A 21,251-nucleotide genomic window follows, 5' to 3' on the forward strand; every position below is an offset into this window, starting at 1 on the left:
ACTCTTGAAATAATAAACTTCTAATGGGAACATCCGCTGACCCTAAAACTTTGAAATCTTCCCAGACTAGTCGTTTAGCGCAGGCAATAAGGTCTGATGAATGGCTGCGAAAATCGGTCTACTATGGTCAGTTGATGCCACGGTGAAGAAACCGTATGGATGTTCCCTCGCCTATGCTTAAAAAGTGGTTTTGGTTTCCTAAACATAGATTCCATATTTTCTTCTTAACTCCCTGGATCTGCGGACGTTTTCTAATCTTCGCCATTAAGAACCTCTGACGTCTCAAAGGACTATGTCCAGCCCATAGCGCTAAAACAACCTACCGAAGCAGCCACAATACATAAAGTAGTATCCTGGTGTTTTTCCTTACCCTGGTTGGATGTATCTCATTTACTCTCTCTTTACCCTTATTGTCTCCTCGCTTGTTCCATTCTCTCAATTCCATCTTCATCGACCGTTTCGCAGCCAAATCACCCCACTAAGAGCATAGAAGCATCCCATCGCCAGCGAAGCTTTCTTAAAACCGAAAAATTTCTCGCTTAGGGGAAATAGCGAGATAATCCAGATCTCTAGCATTTTCCAAAATTGTCATCTTTGCAAATTTTCACCTTCCCCTACTCTCTTCCTCTAAGACACGCCTAAGGGTCTACCACCATCGCGAATTCTCCTCAGGTCCCAAATTCACCTCTTACCCTACCACTTTCAAAACAATGGCCCACGTCTTCAGCGCCCCAGGAAAGGCCCTTTTAGCTGGTGGCTATTTGGTCATTGAGCCCCAGTATGAGGCCTACGTGACGGCTCTTTCGTCGAGAATGCATGCTTATGTCGAACTGAAGGATCCTTCTGGGTCCCGTATTTACATTTCCTCGCCTCAGTTCAACGGCGAATGGGAGTATGCTTTGGACCTTTCAGGCGACGCTCCAGCGTTTAAGGAAGTACAAGGAAGAAAGAACCCTTTCCTTGAGGCAACTATAAAGACTGTGCTCAACTATCTACAACCCAAGGAGCTGTTTAACGTGAGTATCACGCTCTTTTCTGATCCAGGATACCACACTACAGAGGACACGGCTTCTAAGAGCTCGCAGAATGGTAGAAAGACGTTCTTGTTCCACCAGAAGCCCATCGACCAGGTACCAAAGACAGGTATGGGCTCGTCCGCTGGTTTGGTCTCGGTTGTTACTACCGCTTTGCTTAGCCAGTTCTTGAGACAACCACTCAACCATACGAGAAATCTCGTTCATAACTTAGCCCAGGTCGCTCATTGCGAAGCTCAGAAGAAGATAGGCTCTGGGTTTGATGTGGCCGCTGCTGTTTATGGGTCTATCATTTATAGAAGGTTTAAGCCTGATGTGTTTAACCACTTACTCGGAAGAGAACTGTCCCAGCAGCTCTGTGACGAGCTTCGGGAAGTTGTTGATGCAACCTGGAGCTTCACTCATACCCATTGTGCTCTTCCTCGTGGCATCAAGTTGCTTATGGGTGATGTCAAGGCAGGTTCTGAAACACCAAAGCTCGTGTCCAAGGTTCTCGCCTGGAAGGAAAGCGACCCACAGAGTGCTATTTGGTACGAGCATCTTAACCAAGGAAACAAAGCATTTGTCAAGGCATTGGAGCAGCTCCACACTCTCAGCGAGACTAACAGGGATTATGACTCGTTATTGGCGGACCCTGCGACTCTTGAGCTGCTTAGAAGAGCGATTGCCCAAATTAGAAGAGGATTCCAGGAGGTCACAAAGCGCTCAGGTGCTGAGATCGAGCCTTCAGAGCAAACGGAATTGCTCGACAAATGTAACCTGTTGCCTGGATGCGTTGGCGGCTTGGTTCCTGGAGCAGGTGGCTATGATGCCATCAGTGTGCTTGTGCTTGAGAAAGAACTCGAAGCCTTCAAGAAGGCAGCATCCGAGGATGCCTACTTTGACCGTGTGTCATGGCTCGATCTTTCGGAGGATGCTGCCGGTGTACTTGAGGAGGACCCTAGGAACTACATTGGATTAGTATAATGCGATGATGCATTCACTAAAGGGCATCATGACTTCTTTCACTCGATGTACTAGAACATTCAGACCTGAAATGGGTTTCCATGAGCATCAAAGCCGCAGGCTAGCCAGAACGTACTACATTTTTTTTTTTTTTTTCTATGCATCATCTTTGCTCTCGATGAAGTCTAGCCTGCCTTTATGGTCCATGCGAACTGAGACCATCACGACCAAACACATACCAGCCATAGCCAAAGCTTGTTCAAGAAAATAGAATGCATGAACAAATTATATGATCGCCAAATTGGGCTGTCCGCCCTAATTAAGACTCCACACTTTCGTATCATCCCATCTGTGATATGACATAGCCTCGGTAGCCTTGACGCAGAGCCGGCAGATGCTCCGCGTGCTAAAAGTAAGATATATATGATCTGCCTTGAACCCTCATCTTCCCCAGGATCAATCTTCAAAATGCAACGGTTCACCGACCTCTCCATAGAAGACACTATGGAAGATGATGATGAGCACTATTTTCCAAATGCTGGCTCTTCGGCTCGTCCCGGCTCGACTGATGCCTTATCGCAAGACCGTCTTAATCTATATGACTATGCAAGGGTAGGGTCCCAGCAGTACCTTACATTGGACCAAAACCTGTCAATATCGAAGATTTCTACAGACTCGCTTTCAAATACTGAATACGATGCTCTGGGAATCCGGCCTGTGGCTTCTGACCGCCCGCTTTTCTCTGGATCAAAGCCAGGTAAGGAGGATGATAAGAGATATGTTCGTGGGTCAAAGGTGTGTTTGGCTATTTCCATTATTTCGGCATTGCTTGTGGTGGGCCTCGAAGGGTTCATGTATGGCGTGATCAACGTTCACAGAGACAAGTTCCGTTCAAATGCAAGGTACTTGGAGATGTCTATATTCCTTGCACTTTTCATCTTTGCTGGAATATACCAGGTGGTGGTGACTATAATTGCCCAGCACACGAAGAACATGTTATTATTTTCGTTTTTGTGCTTGTTCTATGCTACTATGGTGATCTATACGGGCATCCAATATAAGGAGTTGTCTACAAATCTCGAGTCGGTATCGTCTCCAGCTTGGAGAGCGGCTGCAAAAGGAACAAATATCGCCGCTATTGCAGTCTTGGGGGTCACATTTGTCTTGCAGCTGGTCTTGATCTACTTTGTGCTAAACAGAAGTGTCCAGTGGTTCAAGTTCAAGAAGATTGGCGCCTCAATCGCTATTAAGCGCATGTACACGGTTTTTCAGATCCACAGAAGTCTTTTAATATTCGACCTTTTCTTCTTCTTAGGTTTCACTGTCCAATTTATTGTGGTGATGGTTTCCGACAAGACTTCCTTGGAGTTCATACTCACTTGCTGCATGCTCCCATTAACGCTTTTGATTCTCTTCCTTGCAGACTACGCTGCAACGAGAGAACTACTTTGGCTCAGCCTTTTCACGCTTTGCTGTCTTATCGGCGGCGTTGTTTACGTCCTTTTCAAGACTATTCGGCTATTCACAAAGTACACTTCTGCCTACAACATAGCAGTTGAGCCAGGCTCGTATTTCCCTGGCAGAACCTCGATGGTGACCTTCGCTGTGATCACACTCGTCTTCCTTTTTGTCACAATCGCCTTTGAGTGCTGGCTGGTATGGAACTACAACCACGGCCTACTCAGTTCGGTGAACACCTACTACAGCAAACTCCCACTTTCGGGCACCAAGGACACGGAACCCGAAAAGAATGACGGAGAATCCATTCTAATTGACTAATCATGCATCATACCCTTTTTTATGAATTTACGACCTTCAAGACCCTTTTCCGACATATTCTTATCTCCCAACGGTCCTCCAACGTAGATTTCGCATTCGGGACCTTTCTGACATCATCACGCAACATACCAAAAGACGCCACATCGTATGAAGCAGGACAAAAAAAAAAGCTGATTTCCCGAATTAACCACTCTTTTCATTCCATTCTTTGTTTTCCTTTACCTTCCTTCTCCTCTTTCAGGCCCAAACTCCACGGTCCCACAAGGGCAACCAACTCATTGTTTGCTAGTTCCTGCAGCATTCTCAAGACCATTTACTTACACCGTTCCACTCTACCCCAGCTTTCTACCAACAGCACCTGACTGTAATACGCACTTCGTTTCTTTTCAAATCAAAAAGTCAGGCTCCGGCCAATTGTCCTATAACCACCAAACTCCTCCTGTCATATAAACACCTCGAGCTCCCCAGCCGAGCCAGACTATGCTCATTCCTAAGTCAACAGCCCAGGGCGACCGCCTGCTGGAGTACCTGGACTTCCTTAGGCTTCAGGCAATAGCCGCCCGTGATAAGGAGTTTCTCAATTCACATACTGAGGACTGGTACCATGGAATTCTGCCCCCGTATTCGCTAGTGAAGTATACTCCTTTTGAGCAGTTCAACAAGGCACACTTTGGCAGAGCAATGAACTCTGAGGTCTACATGAATCCACATGTTCAGATGGAAAAGGTGGCACTACCGCATCCTGATACTCGGTCCAGCTCTCTTGACGAGCTGCTGAAGCGTTCTGAAGGTAGCCTGGAGTACGCTGAAAACTTCAAGCGTGACTGGGATGCCTCGTCATTTTCGGGCTATTTCCAACTTCCAAACTTCTCCTACTCAAGGCAACAACCAGGGAAGGATATGTCCGAAGGAATTGGTCAGTTTTGTTACCAGACACATTTCGATGTGGATAACCTTACTGTTATGTTCGGTGGCTTGTTCGTGGATGCCAGCCAGAGCTTGAAGAGCTTGGGTATCCCCAGACTGACAGATTTATCACGCATTTCCGTTCATTTCCCTTGTGAATTGCCTCCCCATATAAACAAGCATGTTCTTATGTCCCCCTGTGTCATGCAAAACAGAGATTTGATTTTATTTGATGCCATGAAGGGTACCGTGCAAGCGTCTCTCATAAGCAAATGTTCTGACATTCACCCAGGCAATCTATGCTCCATGGTGGGAACGGTAATTGCTGATTCTTATGTTTTCTTTTCGGGTGGCTTCCAAATAATAGTGGACAAGGTAGAATATAAGGAAGAGATTAACAGATGGCTTGTTTACAAATCGATTCGTCTCAATGAACATGGCTATATCCTCAATGTGAGAACCAAGCAATTTACACAGATCAAGATCAAGTCCAATTCAGATGTCCATTATGAAGGTGCAATTGGTAATGCGATGGTTTCCAATAAGTTAGAGCGAGCCTCACTTCGAAGCAATCAGCTAGCCCTGCCAGATATTCCAGCTTCATATCATAGTGATACCTCACAGAATGCAACGCCCACAGCGGAGGAGATACTTTCTTCCACTAACCTGCCGGGTGCTTCTACTCCGTTGACAAGGAGTCCTGAAAAGCCCCCTTTAAGGGAACCACAACCTTCCAAGCAGGTGCATTCAAGTGCCGCTTCATCTGACTCAAGACCTCGTGCAGTTTCATCGCAATCCAGTGTAAGTACTGCGAGGGCTACGACTCCAACATCGTCAAGAAATGTTTCACGGCTGAATACAGATTATTCAAGACAGCTAAATAAACCAGCGAAGCAAGGTGAAAGTCGAGCATCCGGAAGCGCTATATCGCCAACAAATTCTGCTTCTGAGGGGTCTCTGAAAATGACTTCCATGCTCATGAAGTCAGCACGTATTTTTCACAGAAACCATCACAACCATGCATTCGGCCATGGGCAAAGCCCTCAAAGCCTGAGTGGAAGCTCAGCTCAGACGCAATCTCAAAACCTCGCTAGCCTTAGAGCCAATAGTCCAAGCCCTAATCCTATCCCCCATGGGAATTACGCGGATCAAGTGAAACACCATAGATCCCAGCCTCTGCTGTCAGGTACCTCGGCAGGTTCTACTTCGCCTGGTAGGCATATGACTCACTCTCCCGTTCATACCCAATCAGTTCCTCCTACTGAATCTATTGATTCTGTGAGTGAAGAGGGATCTTCTTTAAGTGTGCCACAAGAAGGCGTTGAAAAGCTTAAGCTTAATCTGGGAATTCACGGCACAGGGCTTCCGAAAGCTACAGAACGTACTTTAAGTCCGGACGATACGAATTCTCTTGGCTCTGGGCTGACTGGCGAAGGTCTATTTGCTGCTAAAGATTCGGCAATGGAATCTGGAGTCCTTTCCGTCACGGTCTTCTTGTTCGGAGGATTTGTCAAAGACGTTAGTGAAGATGATAAAATGCGCTTCAAGGCAACTAATGATCTTTTGAGATTGGAGCTCATCATTGAAGATGGTCAATTGGGTAATTTCCACAAAGAGGCCCTCATCTTTGATGCTACGGATCGCAATGAACACTCAGTATGGCCTTCGAGAAGAGGTTTTTTTGCATATGTGTTGGTGAATAATGATTCTAGCAGCGAATTCTGCCCATTCCAAGCAACGAACTTTGAGCTCGTTGCGGACGAGCCTTCCAAGTCTCACATCTTTTCACTGGAAAACACCCAAGAGATTGTATCAGCGAGCGAGAACTCCACCGAGTCTAGCACACGGGGCTCTGATCTTCTCTTGAAAAGAAGAGGTTTATTGATTCAAGGTGGTGTCAACGAAGCCAACGGCGTTTGCAGTGACATTTACATCTTTAACTTCTCTACTTCAAAATGGCATAAACAGCAAAGCTATGCCTACGATTACTACAATCTTCCCAAACAGCCTTTCGAAGATGAGCAGTGTGAAAAACTCACTTTGGAGAATACTTCAAGTAATCCGCCTTTAGTTGATGCTGAGCTACGTGCATGTCATCATCACGCTCTTCTCTACGAGCAAGACAGCAGGGAATATGTTCTTTTTGTTGGTGGTTTCAACAATGACTTCCTTCGGCATTATGATCCTGAGCCATACGTAAGTGACCGTTACGATGTCTCAAGACTCTCACGATTCTCAATCACTACAACTAACCCAAACTTACTACGGGTTCCAGCATTGAACCTTCGAACCCAAACATGGGTCTTTATGAGATTCTTCTTCGACCTAAGGGAAAGCATTACAAGTCGAGCCATGGACACACTCATGGGCAACCCCAACTTCCGTAATTCTAGAATGGCTCTATATGGAGGCGGGTGCTCAATCACAGGTAAGCAAATAACCATGTGCCATGGAATGGTTCAGTTCGTTTCAGAAAAAGCCGAAGATTTCGACAAGTATAAGGAAGAACTAAAGAGTAACGTTTTTATGACAGGCTGCCATTGTCATTTGTCATACCCCAGTATGTGATACTTTCCCAAATTGTCGCAAGTACCTAGTACTAGTACTGGTGTGTGCACCTATGCATCCGTGCACCAATTTTCACTGGCGACTACACTCGAAAATTTTGCAGGCGCAACTATACGTTAGTTAACGATATAACAAAGAATGTTCGGAATCGGCGGTGCCCCACAAGTTTCTTCCCAACAGAAAATCCTGGCTGCTGAGGCCGAGTTGGATATGGTTACTGGCATGTTCAACTCTCTTGTTGAGCAGTGTCACACCAAGTGTATCAACAAGGGTTACAGTGATGGCGACCTTACCAAGCAAGAATCTCTCTGCTTGGACAGATGTGTTTCGAAGTACTTTGAAACCAACGTCCAGGTTGGTGAGAACATGCAAAAATTGGGCCAGTCCGGTCTGTTCATGGGAAGAAGATAGACTTTGCTTGATGACATCTGTACATATTATTATTTAAATAAAGCAGTTACGAACCCAAATAGCTCACCGCCAATATTGATGAATCTAAAGAAATGCTTGAGTAGATCCTTATAGAAAAGTCCAAAAAATTATGCAACCTATTTACAAGACGGGTAAACCCCTAAGTTATGCCCATCCAAGAGCTCTTCCGATTCTTAACTTGAATCCCTCCCAAGAGTTGATCTTGGGCCTAACGTCCACGAATACACCACCGTTCTCACCTTCACTGTAAAAGTCGAGTACGTATGGCACCTCGACTCCGCATCTATCGACCGTCCAATCGTGTCTGTCAAAAGGCTTCTCATGACCCAATACAGTCGCCTTTATCCAAGCACGAGGGGTCAACTTCTTCAGGTCTCCCTTGAAACTGGTCAAGGAAATGCCTCCACATTTTTTATTGCTTTCCTCTAAGAAGCCCCTTTCCCAGTTAAGTATATGTCTCCAAGCGAGCTCGTTCACATGGTTATGGATTGGAACGACCGTCAGCATATCGTTGGCCTCTGGGTTCCATTTCTTTCTTTTCATGGCTTCAAAGAACTGTTTCTGTGATGGGTATATCCAGTTGGTTCTGGTGTCTGTTCTCGGGATGGAGCTGATTTCTCTTTCTAGTGGAAGGTTGGACGAGCTTTCTAACTTCGGCTCTTCCTTTAGTTTATCAGATGAACATCCGTCCACTTCTATAGCTTCTGGTGCTCCTTTGGAAGTCACTGTCACACTCTCCATCCATTTGGATCTAGCGGAATGATCCACAGGACAAGCAGCCAGAGCTGGATCTGTAGACTCCTGTGGTTTCTTTTCCTCAGCATGTGGGCTTTTGCCCATTTTCTCCATCCATATACCCCTTTGCGAATGGTCAACAGGACATTTTGATTCTTCAGCCATCCTGAAGCTTGTATGAATATCAAGCTTCTAAAGTAAGTGATAGAGTACTGGTGATGCATCATCAAGGTGTACGGGTGTGTTACTGGAGAGCCATACATGGGCTCGCTTACTGCAATCAATACTAATACTTTTGGGTCTAAAGACAATAGATACTAAGGGTATTCAGTGATATGCCATTGAACACTACCAGAATAGGCTGGCACCGCTTCGCTATTGTATGTTCGGAACCACGCCTTAACGGCATGTGTGATCAGCTTATTTTTTAATCGACTCCCCTACTAGTAAATCTTCTTCTTTTCATCAATGGATAATTCACCGGCGCCACCATTGACAATGATCAAAAGACCTCCAACAATAGACAAGGTTTGGAAAAACTCGTATTTCAAGAAATCACGGTTGGCGTTGAATGAGGAGTATTTCCAGAACTGGTTGACGAATACGTTGTAAGTGAAAAGAATGATGGTCAACACTGCGGCTGCAAATTTCGTCTTGTAGCCAACAACAATGGATCCACAGGCCACAAGTCCAACAAGGATGATCAACACTCTAGCGAAGGACCAGGTGGCGGAAAAGACAAATCCCAAGAACAAAAAGATCAACAACAATCTGCCTGTTAACAAGAAGTACTTCTTGTCGTCCTTGTTGTTGAGCATAGGCAATCCAGGCATGGTTAAAGATCTCTTATCTCTGACCAAAGAATCAGAGAAGGCCAAAATCAAACCACCAACGACAGACAAGTTTCTCAACAAGAACTGGCTATCCAAGATCAATCCGTAGAAGACACCCTGTAATAACACGATACCGCAAAGCACGCATGTGGCATACAAGGAGTGTCTTCTGAACACCAAGAGAGTGGAGGCAGCCAACATCAAGATGACGTTCAGAGAAAGGAACAAGACAGTAAGCCATTTCCAGAACTTTCTGTACACATGCAAATAGTAGACTTGTTCAGACCACTGGAAGAAGATTCTCAATGCATCCTCGTAGAACGTGGCAACAATGAAAAGACGACCAATAGCAGGAACATAAGGCTTCAAAGGACCCAAGTAGGTGTCAATAAGACTCTCGAATTGCTTTCTGGCAGCCTCGACTCTCTCTAAGCCCGACTGTTGAGAAGGCACTGGGCCAATGTTACCTGGTTGTCTGCCAACAGGTGATTGGAATTGGTTTGGCTGGAATTGGTTTGGTTGGAACTGCCCCTGGCTGAATTGATTTGGGTTGAACTGCCCAGCATTGAACTGGTTATTAAACTGATTAGGCCCTCTGTACGACATTGTAGTAGCGGGTCTTGAGCAATTGGAAGAAAGGCCACCTATTGATTCGAGATAAAATGCAATTTATTAGTTCAAAGGAGAATGGCTATTGCTTAATGGATCAATAAACCAATATTTTATGCTCCTCGGGTTTCAGCAAACTATAGAGAAGCCTTGTACTCGTGGACCTTGAACGACGCTAGGTTGTGTGGAGATAAATTCACAACCGGTATGATTCGAAATCCTCCTACAGTGCAGGTGTACGGCTTTGAAAAAAACTACCGTGTACTCATATTGGCAGGTCGTGCGAAAGCAGGTACTGGCAGCGGTTGTCATGTTTATTTGCGAGCCTTAATTGGTACTCAGGTTGGGAAATAATGAAAAGCGGGGTCCCGAGGCAATTGGTTGCAAAAATTGACTGAACATTATATGGAAATACATTAAGGCAATGTTGCTTGTCTTTTGTGTGTACGGCATTGCTTTTCTTTTTTTTTTTTTTCTCCGTAACGTTTCAGATATGCCGTTGACTACCAAATTTGACACATGCCTTGCACATGGCTCCCCACAGGAGCTGCCTCAGGCTGTCGAATCGAACATGGAAGATATACCAGTAGTGATCTGCAAGTGGAGGAGAAAAGGAAGCTGTAGTTAGGGCTTCTATGAGCTAGACTTTTCGATTGTATCACTGAATTCTTTGTTTTTGGAATTTTGGATGCAAGTTTGTGTGTTTTGTAAGTGTTCGTCTTTTTCGCAGCCGTTGTAGAAATGGGGAAACAAGTCGTTACTGACCTCATGTGGGCCTTCCAATCCACAAGAAGTGTAATCTACACAGCCTTCACTAGAGAGTTCAAAAGCTGAGATTTATTGTTCTAGTTGATAAACGGGGGCTAAAGAAGGAGAAATGAGCAAATGAAAGTACGGAAGTCTCGTCTTCGAAAAAAAAAAAAAAAAAAAAAAAAGAAGAACAACGACACTGGTTGACATCCTGTTAAAGGCGTGTTATCGAGTCACTTAAAGGGAAAGTGCAATTAATCTCTTATATTATCTCCTCTTGCAGTAACTTCAACGTAACCCGCTTGAAAATAATGTTAATGTATGGCCCATATATAACGTAGGCCTTCCCACACTGATTCTCAGAAGACTTCACAACAAATAGTGTTTCACAGCTTAGTTGATCAAACACCCATACAGAGTATGTCGCGAGAGATAAGAGACTGTGCTCTTGCAAACCAATGATACACTATTATACCCATCGTGGATGTAAGCCTCATGAGCTCAGTCAAGATTATATTCTACATTTGAGTGTCCTTCCCCAAGGAAATGCACCTGGTGGAACATAAGAGCAAGCCAAATCACAGCTCAATTAATTTAATGGGCGATTGGCTTCTTTAGCTGTCCAAAGTGTTTCTTCATTTACTGATTGACGGTATAATATGGGTGCTTAACTACTATGTTGCACGACATGAGCCCAGCCGAATGCGAAGAGGAACTTCGATAGAAAGGAGTTTTCAACCTAGTCCATATAGCCCTTAAGATGGTATAGCCCAGTTGAGATTGCCACCAAACATTCAGTGGTGTGGTTTTTAAAGGCAGCCTCGGGGCTTACCCGAATAGGCTCGCTGCGAGATAAGCGTCCCGCATGGAGGTATTTTGCAGCCAAATGGTGAGAGTCCAGTGGTAACCTTAAAGACTCGTTTCATAACAAAGAAAAATTCAAATGATAAATTTGATGACTTGATACCGACAAAGACTTGGAGAGATGGTGGGAGCCGAAGCAACAGTATAGGGGCAGCTCACTAGGACCTTCCCCAGATGGTCGCTCGCAGACCCTATTTGTGTCAAAGCTCGCCCCGAATCATTGGCTTTCTTCCTCTCTACCATTCTTTTCCCGTTTTCAAGAATTGAACAGCTTTTTCATATTTTCACCTGTTCAAAAAGCCAGATTTATTACATTTAATCAAGCAACTTCACAAAGAATACTACCATTTCCAATCAAATGTGTTCGTTTGATTGCCATACCGTTGGGGGCACACTGTTCCCATTGGACGTCATGAAAGCCACTTTCACTTGTGATGGTTACGTTTTAACTAACCACGGAACCCTTTACACCGAGCTTAAGTGGTATGAGGGTGAGTTTGGTCACTTCGTGGGCCTCATTGAGTTGGCGAAACATGAAGAACCCACCAGAATCCGGGCCCAGAGCCTCTACAACTTGAAGCTTCTCGACTACATCGAAGCTTACAATGAACAATGTAAGAGTCAAGCGCTATTCTCTTTGCAGAAGGACGAGGACGCTGCTTTAAAGCAGCTTTTTAAAGAGAAGCGCTTGCAAAGACAGAAGGCTGCCGAGGACGCCAAGTTAAAGGAACTTTTCAAGGAGAAACGCATGCAAAGACAAAAGGCGGCTACAGAAGACGCCAAATTGAAGGAACTTTTCAGGAAGAACCGCTTACAAAGACAGAAGGCCACCCCCTCTTTGCCTCTCGTCTTTGACTCAGACAATGTGACTCCCATTAGCCCAAACCAGTCCGTCACTTTTGGGTCCAGGACCGCTGTAACGACTCCAGAACGCTCACCTAACTCCAGCCTTCCCCACCTGGCTGGAACTAAGGTGGACATCAATGATCTCTTCAAGTTGGCCGCCAAAGAGCATTGCACTGCCCGCAAAGTCCTTGTTTTCGAAGATGGCGAAACTCCAAAACTTGTGACTCCATTTGAGGAGACCGAGCTTGACGTTAAGAAGCTCTTGCATCCAAACTCACTGCCTCGTAAGGTTCTTGTTTTTGAGGACGGCGAGACTCCGAAGCTTGTGACTCCTCGTGAGGAGGTGGAGCTTGATATTGAGAAGCTCTTGGAGCTGAAACACCCCGAGAAGAAAACTAGAATTATACCTCAGATCAAGTTCCGGTCTTCTCAGAGCTCCACTTTGGTCCCCACAAAAGGTACGCAGCTTGATTACAAGCCGCCTTTGGCCTTACCATACACTTTCACTGACACAGCTGAAGACGACTTGCCCACTCCTTCGGCTTCAAAGCCCGGTCAAGCCGTTTTCTCAAGTGCATCAGAAGAATCTACTTCTACAGAAGAGATAGAGTTGCCCCCAACTCCTGAGAAGTACCAGCGCCGCTTTTGGCAGTTCCACAGGACTGAAGTTACTGGTGTCTTTTTGCCAAATTACACCCCCTACATGTACTCGATGAAGTTCGAGGAGATTGTCGACGAGGTAGAGGATGACGACAAGAGTGTTTGCCTGTCCGAATCCGATATAGATTACGATTGGAATTATGACTACTGGCCCGATGACTTCGAATTCTACATGCTGTTGTTGGCCTACAAGCCCCAAAAGACGTACTTGCCAGGAGATTTCTTCAAGTACAAGGAGCTCGTGTCTCAGAAGGAATACACGCAGTTCTATCCTGGCGACTTTTATGACAGTTGGGATGTGCCCCCTCCAGTGGAGAAACCATCGTTACCCGCTTTGAAGCCATCAAGGCCTTTTAAACCTTTCTGGGGCTACACGGTAACTAGCAGTAAAAGACCAGCCTATGGCTTTGAACTAGTTTTTCATGTTGCCGCCCAGCAGCCAATTTCGGTTGGATGTTGACTGACGTCAGCATTTTCGTCCCCGACGAACTATTAGATATAAGACTTAAAAAGATATGTATTTGAAATGATCGTAAAGCTTTCAAAGCCGTCTATCCTCTATACGATTTTTTGCATTGGCTGTTCACTTCGCGATCGGACTGCTGAAGGTACCGTTAAGACGAGAGCGTGTTTGTAGGGTTCGTAAATAATGCTATAGAAGTCGGAGAATTAAACCAATCACAGTGAATCGCTCACTCTGGCAGTTAGATACTATCTTGCCCTCCCAGTGGAACGTCCGCGTATTGGTCGCTCCAGTTTCCAGGAAAATATGGCATGGTTCCAAATCGACCTCGGACTTACATTGTAGTTCCATGAATGTATTATGCTTCGATAATGAACTAGCCCTGAAGTTTCGCCAGCCTTTTATTACCGTGCTTCCTTACTTCATCGTCAAGAAGCTCTCTGATCTTGTGGCTTCCCGCTATGGCGATACCGAGAACAGATTCCAAATGATCTAAAGGCATTTTGTCCTCCATGAGCAACATTGCCAATTTCTCACTCTTTCCCACAACTCCGATGGTTAAACTGCTGACATCTCCCTCCTCCAACGTATTAAGGTCAAGAAGAGGTGTTTGGTCATGAAGTCCCACTGTGACAGCAGACACATAATCATAGATAGATATACCAGCATCTATGAGAGCCAAAGTGATAGCATTAGTTATACTGGCTAGCATGCCACCATCTTGCGCTAAAACTTGAACATGTACTTCAATGAGAGTCTTAGGATATAAATGCGTGAGGATACTTTGTTCAAAGGTTCTTTCAAGTGTAGCTTTGAGCTCGACAAGACGTTTCTCATTCTTGTTCCTCTTCTTTCTTTCCAAAGTGGAAAAGCTGGCGACATTTATGCTTATCTCGAGAGTCGCCTTTGACTGGTCTTGTTGAGACCTTGTATGTGGCTCCATAGGTCCTTTCACGATGCACATAACTTTGGTGTTGCCATGTTCGACATAGGAAGAGCCATCTGAAGAATGTGGATGGGTGTTGATCTGGCATTCGAATCGACGCAATTCATTCCACCTTCTTCCGTCTATTCTAAGGCCCTCAGGCGAATATAGCTCCATACGAGACATTGTAACTGGAGTTTGGTGCTTCAATATATCTTGTGTCGTACCAACTCATCTCGGTCTTTGTAGATATCAAGACGCATTTTCATCGCGTGATTTCGCGCACGTGCGAATTCTTCAATTTTGCAACCATTTCAAGCATGGGCGATGAATTCACCTATTAACCAACAATTGGTGAGGAAAAAAAGTATGGATGCCATGAAAAGCTCATTGAATGTGTTTTCACCAAGAAACTCTAGCTTATATGCATAAAATAACCATATGCCTTGGGATACGACCCATGAGGCGAGCATCGCGGTTGCCTTTGCAGCATTCAGCTTCGAAAGCAACAGAGAAGTTCCTAAATAACTGGGCAAGAAGATAAGGAACCAAATAAAATATTGGGAGGTCATGACCTTGTTGAAGGTGACAAACGTGAGCGTTTGTATAAACATGCAATTCGTGATGCTCTTTCTCGCCAAAACCAAAGGAATCACGATACCAGAAAGCACTAGTTGTGGGACGAGTGCAGCCTTTTCGATCATATCAAGGACTATGGCAGTTAAACTACCACTAGTCAAAGACTCTTGTGTGTACTTCTGGGCAGATTTAAGATAGAGTGCCAAGTTGTACAATGAGAAATTGTGTCTATGATCCAACCTGGTCAAGTGGTAAAGATAAGAATGGTATAGGAACTCATACCCATAAAACTCATACATCAAGTATGTTGGAAGTGCAAAAGAAATAAGCACAACGAAAAAGTAGATTAAGTTGAGCTTGTTAACCCAGCCAAGCACAGGAACATTTTGCAATTGCTTTACCAATGGCAGCCTTTTGGGGGTAAGGTAAAACATTATAGCTGGTAAGTAGATAATTGGATAAATCTTGAAGTGAATTGACAAGCCTAGGAATACTGCTGATAAAAAATATTGGGATTTCAAAAGGTTTGAAACTGCCAACATTATGAAGCACGTAAGAACGCTCTCCGAAGAGCCTCTCGTACTGATAGTAATAACCATAGGGTTAAGCACCCAAATAGCAGAGAGAATGGTGATTTTGTTGCTTTCAAAGGTTGTAGATGGCTTGCTTTTAACGGCGACTTCTCTCTTGAGAACATCTGTGATGAGTGCACCAGTAACAATGTCACATAGCATGAATAAAGCTTTCCCATAGTGCTCCCAGTTTCCCCCGAATGTGACTGGTAAGAGGAACCACGCAAGCATGGGCGTGTAGCGGTAGGTTTCCCTCAGATATGGCGACTTGTCGTCAGCGACATACTTTGCAGCGTCCGAGAAGACAACATAATCAATGTCTGTATAATTCACGGGCATATACTTGTCTTGCCAAAGCCCAAAAAGGAAAAATACAACTCTAAGGATTGCTCCAACAAAAAATAGCTGTTCTGAAGTGATCTTGATTTGGGTGCCCATGTTGTAGTAGTGAATTGTATGATTCTTTTAGCGCGCCGCGATCAATGAGTACTAGAACTACTCCATCATGGCGGACCCACAGGAGAAAGTATACATAGAATTCGACAATTACAATTGGGATTCCTTTAAAGAATTCCAAGAGGGTCTTTCAGAGATCCTAGAGAGCCATTTAGAGCAACTAAAGGAGTCTGATCCTTCTGTGGACAGAATCCCAGCACCTCAGAAACAGCAGCTCATTGACCAAGCCAAGTCATTTTTCTTTTGCTCCCACACTGGTAACATTCTAAATCTTGATGATTTTTATGCATGGAAAAGAAACAATGGGGGTAAGATTACGTATGTCGACGAAACTGAAGCCGAAGCTACACCACGCGACGTCCCAGACCAGGTCCCCTACTCCAATAACTACCAACATGTAGTTGACCTTATCGTTTCAGGGAAGCCCGTGCCTGGAATAAAGCACATTCCTGATACTGTTCTCACCGAGCAGAGTTCCAAGTCTGAAGCCCCGATCAGACGTAAACCTTGGGAAACAGATAAAGAAGCACTGGATGCTACGGAATTGCTGGAGAACATTGAAAAATAAATATGTCATGTGTTTAAAAGATCTATATATGAGAAATGAAGACTTTCTAGTGCAAAAACCTCATCACGGCTTCAAATGCAGCAAGTGCAGCGGCATTTGCAGGGAATGAACGTAAGATGGAAGGGCCGAATCCTCGCGTGAACCCTCGTAAGCCTTTCTCACGGTATATGTGCTTTACCGCATCCGTGTAACGAGGGTACTTTTTATGTTCTTTCAAAGGGCTATCTGTCATGATTGTCTGCTTGACAACATCGGCCGGGTATGCAAAGATCCAAAAGACGGTTGCAGAGAGCCCACCGGACCAAAAGTTGACTGATGCTGGTGACATATTGGTGTTGTCATTAAACCAGTTAGTGATCAACTCATAAGACCCCCACCAGAAGATGAAGTTGGTTCTGAAAACCATGGTACTGAAAAGACCAGTGTACCACGTCAATGGAGAGATTCTCCAGAGTTTCTTGGCCACATCGAGTGGGCCAGAGTATATTCTAGTTTTGGCATCGTATTGCACTTGTAGCCTTGCCTTGAATTGTTCAATAGGAGCAGCAACAAATGATACAGTCCATCCACTACCTAAGCCGGCAATAATATGTCCCGAGAGAGGTAGTTTTTTCTCATCAGGGTAAAAGTTCTCTTTCACAAGTCTTCTGTATAAGTGAAGCGATCCAAGCATAACAGAATCCATAAGAACCCAACCCACTAGGGGAGGAGTAAATCCCTTATAGAATCCTTTGATTCCCTCACTCCTGAATGTCTGCCAAACGCAATCCATAGGTCCCTTGAACCTTCCTTCTGAAGTTTGTAGTCTCACCTTAACCGTATCAAATGGATGGCCCACTGCGTTCTTGGTCACACCAGAAAACATCCCTGCTATGAAGCCAAGGTACTTTGGAGGAGGCGGCTTCTCTTCAACCTCGGGCATTTTGATGTGAAAGAGAAAGTTAGTATGTTTATGTGACTCTTCTGTTGACTCGATGTAACTCGGTGAAAAACTCGCCGGTACCGGCCTCGCGCAGCCGGTACTGGGGAAGACAGGTGCAAGCCTTAGCCTTCGATCCAACACCATAAAACAAATGAATAATAAAGAGCCTTGTAGCCCACAAGAGAAGACAAGAAATGAAACTGGTAGGACTGCTACCTCTCCCATGTTACAGTTTCACGAAATCCATTCCCAGAGGATCTAACATTACTCTTCCAGCGCCTCTCATGGGTAATTATGCAGACCAAAAGGAACTCATTTCTTACCGAACTCTCCCTGAGTCGTCTAAATAGCTATCATCTTTGCTAGGTGAAAGCCTGAACCTATAAGTACAATCTTTTGCTTCCAGGTGAGAAGTGGAGAGTGGTACTTCTTGAGACTTCAAATGGTCGCCGGATTTCCCAAGAAGATTCTTAAATGATGTCTACTCTGGTCACTTCATTGTTATGGAATATTTCATCTCTAGGTTCTAACCAGTAGTTTCAGCTTGCCCATGTCAGTTATAGCAGATGAGCAGCCTCTTGAGAACGAATTTCGCAGCCATTACTAAGAACAAAATAGCATGTATTGGACGGAAAGGTAAAAAAAAAAAAAAAAAAAAAAGATTAAACAGAAAAGAAGTGACAAAAAAGCTCTAGCGAGAAAAAAGATTTTAAATCTTTTATTTTTAATATTAATTGACGGCGTCTTCCCAGAGTTGTCGGAATCCAGTCAAGACAAGGTGTTTCACTACTGTAGTGTATAAAGCTGCGCGAGCATTATATCTCTACATCAACTACTCCTTCAGAGCCAGTCCTTCTCTTCTCACTATCCATATGAGTCAATCACCTGTCAAGAAGGAGCCAGGCATCAAGCAGGAGAATGCCTCGCCTCAGATGCTGCCTGCTCCTCGCCCTGCAGCGGGTGGAGATTGGAATATGATACCTTTAAAAGCCTGCAATCAAGACGAGTTGCAAGATACCAGAAACCACATTATGAAGTTTCAGACGAAGCAAGATGTGGATATATTGAAGAACTTTAACAAACCTGTTAGATTGCATAGGAAGGATCCCCATAACATACAGTTTCAGTTGACAAGAGAGGAGATTGATCGCAGAAAGAGAGAAAGCAAAGAACAAGGCACCAAGCTACTGCCTGGCCCTGAAGAAGTTGTGCTAGATGAAAATGGTAACCCGACTCCTACAAAGATGGACATGTCACAAGTTGCCCCTGATGGAGGTGCGCGTAAGCACCGCAGGAACATGTTTAAACGTAAAACTAAGCAAGTCCATATGATGGACGAACAGAAGAGAAAGCTTCGGTATGAAGAGTATTACCCCTGGGTCATCGAAGACTACGACGGCAAAAATGTTTTTGTCGGAAACTATGAAGGTGGCCTGACAGAAAGTACTCACGTTCTATTCGTCTTTGATAAAGACGGCTTCAAAATGGTTCCCGCAGAGAAAGTGTACCGTTTTACTCCAAGAAATAAATACGCAACTTTGACCTTGGAAGAAGCTGAGGCGAAAATGGAAAAGAACCAATCAGCTCCTCGTTGGCTCATGAAACACATGGACGAAGGTGAGAGTTCAGACCGTAGGTTTCGCCGCAACGGCGCCACGAACCAGTTCGGTTCTCCTGTGAACCCTTCAGCACGCAGTGCTTCAGGAAACTCACGTATGCGGACTGTTCAAGGAGGCTCTTCATTAAATGAGCGTGATTCTGATCATGACGAATTAGATTTTGACGAAGAATTTGCCGATGATGAAGAGGCTCCAATTATGGATGGTGCGGAAGAAGACAATAAGTTATCTGAAAAGAAGATGAAAAAAGAAATGTTGAAGGCTGCTCACTTGGGAGGTCAACTGGATCCCGATGATAGTGACGATGAAATCAATGACCTATTTGAAGTGGAGAAATCGAGAAAGGTCGATAAAGAGGGTAAGAAGTTGAAGAAGGTTTTGCACAAAACTGAGGGTGGAGTTTACGACAGTGATGATAACGAAGTTCAAAATCCATATGTTTCGCAGTCAGATTTGGAGAGTGAAGACGAATCTGAGCCCGAGGTTACTGTTAAACCGGAACCTCAAGATGGTTTACAACCCGAGGAAACCGTCAACAGACCAAGAACGATGTTTGTGACAAGCGTCAATGATGGATTTGTCGTGATTCGTGCTTCCAAGCAGTTCTTACAAGGTTTCCAACCTGGTGAATGGAATCCTCATATTCGTAAACGTGCTCGCTCAATCGAGGCACAAACCTCGTCTAAGAAACCTAAAAGAGATGACTCCCCTAATGCCAAAAGTGCAAGTGCCCTGCCAGTTCCAGAGGCTCCCGGTGGAACGAGCTTGGAAGACGCTGGTCCTAACGGAGAGCTAGTCACGACTAAGGAGGTATTGGACATTGTCCGTAACCAGCCTTTAGCAACGAAAGAGCTTTTATTGAAATTGAAGCATAGAATTAGTATGCACAAGGACAATAAGCTACGTATTATCAGCATTGTTAAATCAAATCTCAAGTTGGTCGAGGGTCAACTTCGCTTGAAGGACGAATAAATCATCGTGACGTTAAACCCTTCTAAATATATTTAATCGCATTTATTTATATTCCCGTCGATTGTATGTTAAACAATCTCCACAATCTTGTCATCATCTTCGTCACTGCTTACGTCCATCGCATCATCCGCCTTAGCTTCAGCCTCATCTCTCATTAACAATTGAACCAATCTGTCACATAAATCAGTAATTTCTTCCGAGCTCACAGCCTTATGAAGCTCCCTGATTAAAGGATAAACAGACTTCTCCCTAAGGAACTCTCTCAATTGCCTAGTGGTACACAAGAGCAACAAAGACTCGAGATGGGTGCATATGATTGAGTCTTCAGGGTCCCTCTTCTTATCAGGGGTAATAGTTGAAGCTCTTCAGGAAGGTCAAATAACTCATCCTCGTTTATCTCTTCTGGGCCGGCTATTGGTAACAACAAGTAGGGCAACAAGTTAATCTCATCATTAACCAAGAGATCATGTTTATCCACATCGAAAAGAGAATTCTTGATCGTGGAGGCAACACCCTCACGTCTAACTTTAGAATCGTACTTTTCTGTGAAGACAAGAAGCTTAGATATTGGTACGACACTATCGTATGACTGTTCTGTAACAAAGTAGTCTCTGCCCTTCTTAAAGCGGGATATATCGGCAAAAAAATAGGCCAAGTAATCGAAGTCAGCGTACTTGTTCAAGCTGCGGTCCGCTCCCTTGACAAAACAATCCATCAAACAGTCCATTGCATTGGCAGATGCAAATATCTTTTTAGCTTCCTCGTCACGATTGATTGATATATCGAAAATTTTGGTAATTGAGTCATTCTTAGCCAAGTTTGCAAGTAAAATGCACATTAAGTCTGTGACAGTATTAGTAAGTCTCACGATCGAGCTCACCAAGTATTCTAAATACTTGACATCATCGACAATAAGCTTTCGCATGGTGTCATCATCACACAAATTGGCCAAAATTGTGACCGCTTGACTGACAGTAGTTTTTCCCGTGTCCTGTGAAAGCTTCTTGAGGTCAGTGATGGCCCTATAGTTGTCATAAGCAAACACTTTTTGTTGGGCGCCAGATGAGTATCCAACCAAATTGTCTAAGGCAATCTGGACCACAGCAGGTTGTGGCGAGTGTAAGAAACCAACTAGCTCTTCTAATTCACTAGGCATGGCCAGTAAGGAGTATAAAGCTACAGATTCGATATTTAATTTTTCATACACTAATGCG

General features: G+C 44.4%; 11 protein-coding genes across 11 annotated transcripts; 6 read left to right on the plus strand and 5 right to left on the minus strand. All coding sequences in view use genetic code 12, as the record gives it.

The window, feature by feature from the left end:
* Nucleotides 1-710: 710 nt before the first annotated feature.
* On the plus strand, nt 711-2,000 carry ERG8 (phosphomevalonate kinase; the record flags this gene model as incomplete). The annotated part of the gene is made up of 1 exon (XM_025486695.1): nt 711-2,000. One exon carries the CDS (start codon nt 711-713, stop codon nt 1,998-2,000), a length of 1,290 nt encoding a protein of 429 aa, XP_025344245.1.
* A 447-nt stretch (nt 2,001-2,447) lies between these two features.
* On the plus strand, nt 2,448-3,758 carry CXQ85_003040 (uncharacterized protein; the record flags this gene model as incomplete). Its single annotated transcript, XM_025486696.1, has 1 exon — nt 2,448-3,758. One exon carries the CDS (start codon nt 2,448-2,450, stop codon nt 3,756-3,758), a length of 1,311 nt encoding a protein of 436 aa, XP_025344246.1.
* Nucleotides 3,759-4,238: 480 nt separating this feature from the next.
* On the plus strand, nt 4,239-7,643 carry CXQ85_003041 (uncharacterized protein; the record flags this gene model as incomplete). The annotated part of the gene is made up of 2 exons (XM_025486697.1): nt 4,239-7,184; nt 7,413-7,643. 2 exons carry the CDS (start codon nt 4,239-4,241, stop codon nt 7,641-7,643), a joined length of 3,177 nt encoding a protein of 1,058 aa, XP_025344247.1.
* Nucleotides 7,644-7,808: 165 nt separating this feature from the next.
* On the minus strand, nt 7,809-8,564 carry CYT2 (cytochrome c1 heme lyase; the record flags this gene model as incomplete). The annotated part of the gene is made up of 1 exon (XM_025486698.1): nt 7,809-8,564. The coding sequence occupies one exon, from the start codon at nt 8,562-8,564 to the stop codon at nt 7,809-7,811; it is 756 nt and encodes a 251-aa protein (XP_025344248.1).
* A 278-nt stretch (nt 8,565-8,842) lies between these two features.
* Nucleotides 8,843-9,838, minus strand: ERV29 (Erv29p; the record flags this gene model as incomplete). Its single annotated transcript, XM_025486699.1, has 1 exon — nt 8,843-9,838. The coding sequence occupies one exon, from the start codon at nt 9,836-9,838 to the stop codon at nt 8,843-8,845; it is 996 nt and encodes a 331-aa protein (XP_025344249.1).
* Nucleotides 9,839-11,867: 2,029 nt separating this feature from the next.
* Nucleotides 11,868-13,421, plus strand: CXQ85_003044 (cell envelope integrity TolA family protein; the record flags this gene model as incomplete). Its single annotated transcript, XM_025486700.1, has 1 exon — nt 11,868-13,421. One exon carries the CDS (start codon nt 11,868-11,870, stop codon nt 13,419-13,421), a length of 1,554 nt encoding a protein of 517 aa, XP_025344250.1.
* Nucleotides 13,422-13,800: 379 nt separating this feature from the next.
* On the minus strand, nt 13,801-15,938 carry CXQ85_003045 (uncharacterized protein; the record flags this gene model as incomplete). Its single annotated transcript, XM_025486701.1, has 2 exons — nt 13,801-14,426; nt 14,879-15,938. 2 exons carry the CDS (start codon nt 15,936-15,938, stop codon nt 13,801-13,803), a joined length of 1,686 nt encoding a protein of 561 aa, XP_025344251.1.
* A 67-nt stretch (nt 15,939-16,005) lies between these two features.
* Nucleotides 16,006-16,524, plus strand: CXQ85_003046 (uncharacterized protein; the record flags this gene model as incomplete). Its single annotated transcript, XM_025486702.1, has 1 exon — nt 16,006-16,524. The coding sequence occupies one exon, from the start codon at nt 16,006-16,008 to the stop codon at nt 16,522-16,524; it is 519 nt and encodes a 172-aa protein (XP_025344252.1).
* A 46-nt stretch (nt 16,525-16,570) lies between these two features.
* On the minus strand, nt 16,571-17,446 carry CXQ85_003047 (uncharacterized protein; the record flags this gene model as incomplete). The annotated part of the gene is made up of 1 exon (XM_025486703.1): nt 16,571-17,446. The coding sequence occupies one exon, from the start codon at nt 17,444-17,446 to the stop codon at nt 16,571-16,573; it is 876 nt and encodes a 291-aa protein (XP_025344253.1).
* Nucleotides 17,447-18,318: 872 nt separating this feature from the next.
* On the plus strand, nt 18,319-20,037 carry TFG1 (transcription factor IIF subunit; the record flags this gene model as incomplete). Its single annotated transcript, XM_025486704.1, has 1 exon — nt 18,319-20,037. One exon carries the CDS (start codon nt 18,319-18,321, stop codon nt 20,035-20,037), a length of 1,719 nt encoding a protein of 572 aa, XP_025344254.1.
* A 68-nt stretch (nt 20,038-20,105) lies between these two features.
* HGH1 (Hgh1p) lies at nt 20,106-21,193 on the minus strand (the record flags this gene model as incomplete). The annotated part of the gene is made up of 2 exons (XM_025486705.1): nt 20,106-20,400; nt 20,421-21,193. The coding sequence occupies 2 exons, from the start codon at nt 21,191-21,193 to the stop codon at nt 20,106-20,108; spliced, it is 1,068 nt and encodes a 355-aa protein (XP_025344255.1).
* Nucleotides 21,194-21,251: the final 58 nt, after the last annotated feature.

Source organism: Candidozyma haemuli, assembly GCF_002926055.2.
Source record: "Candidozyma haemuli strain B11899 chromosome Unknown D_2014730914, whole genome shotgun sequence".
Classification (NCBI taxonomy): domain Eukaryota; kingdom Fungi; phylum Ascomycota; class Pichiomycetes; order Serinales; family Metschnikowiaceae; genus Candidozyma; species Candidozyma haemuli.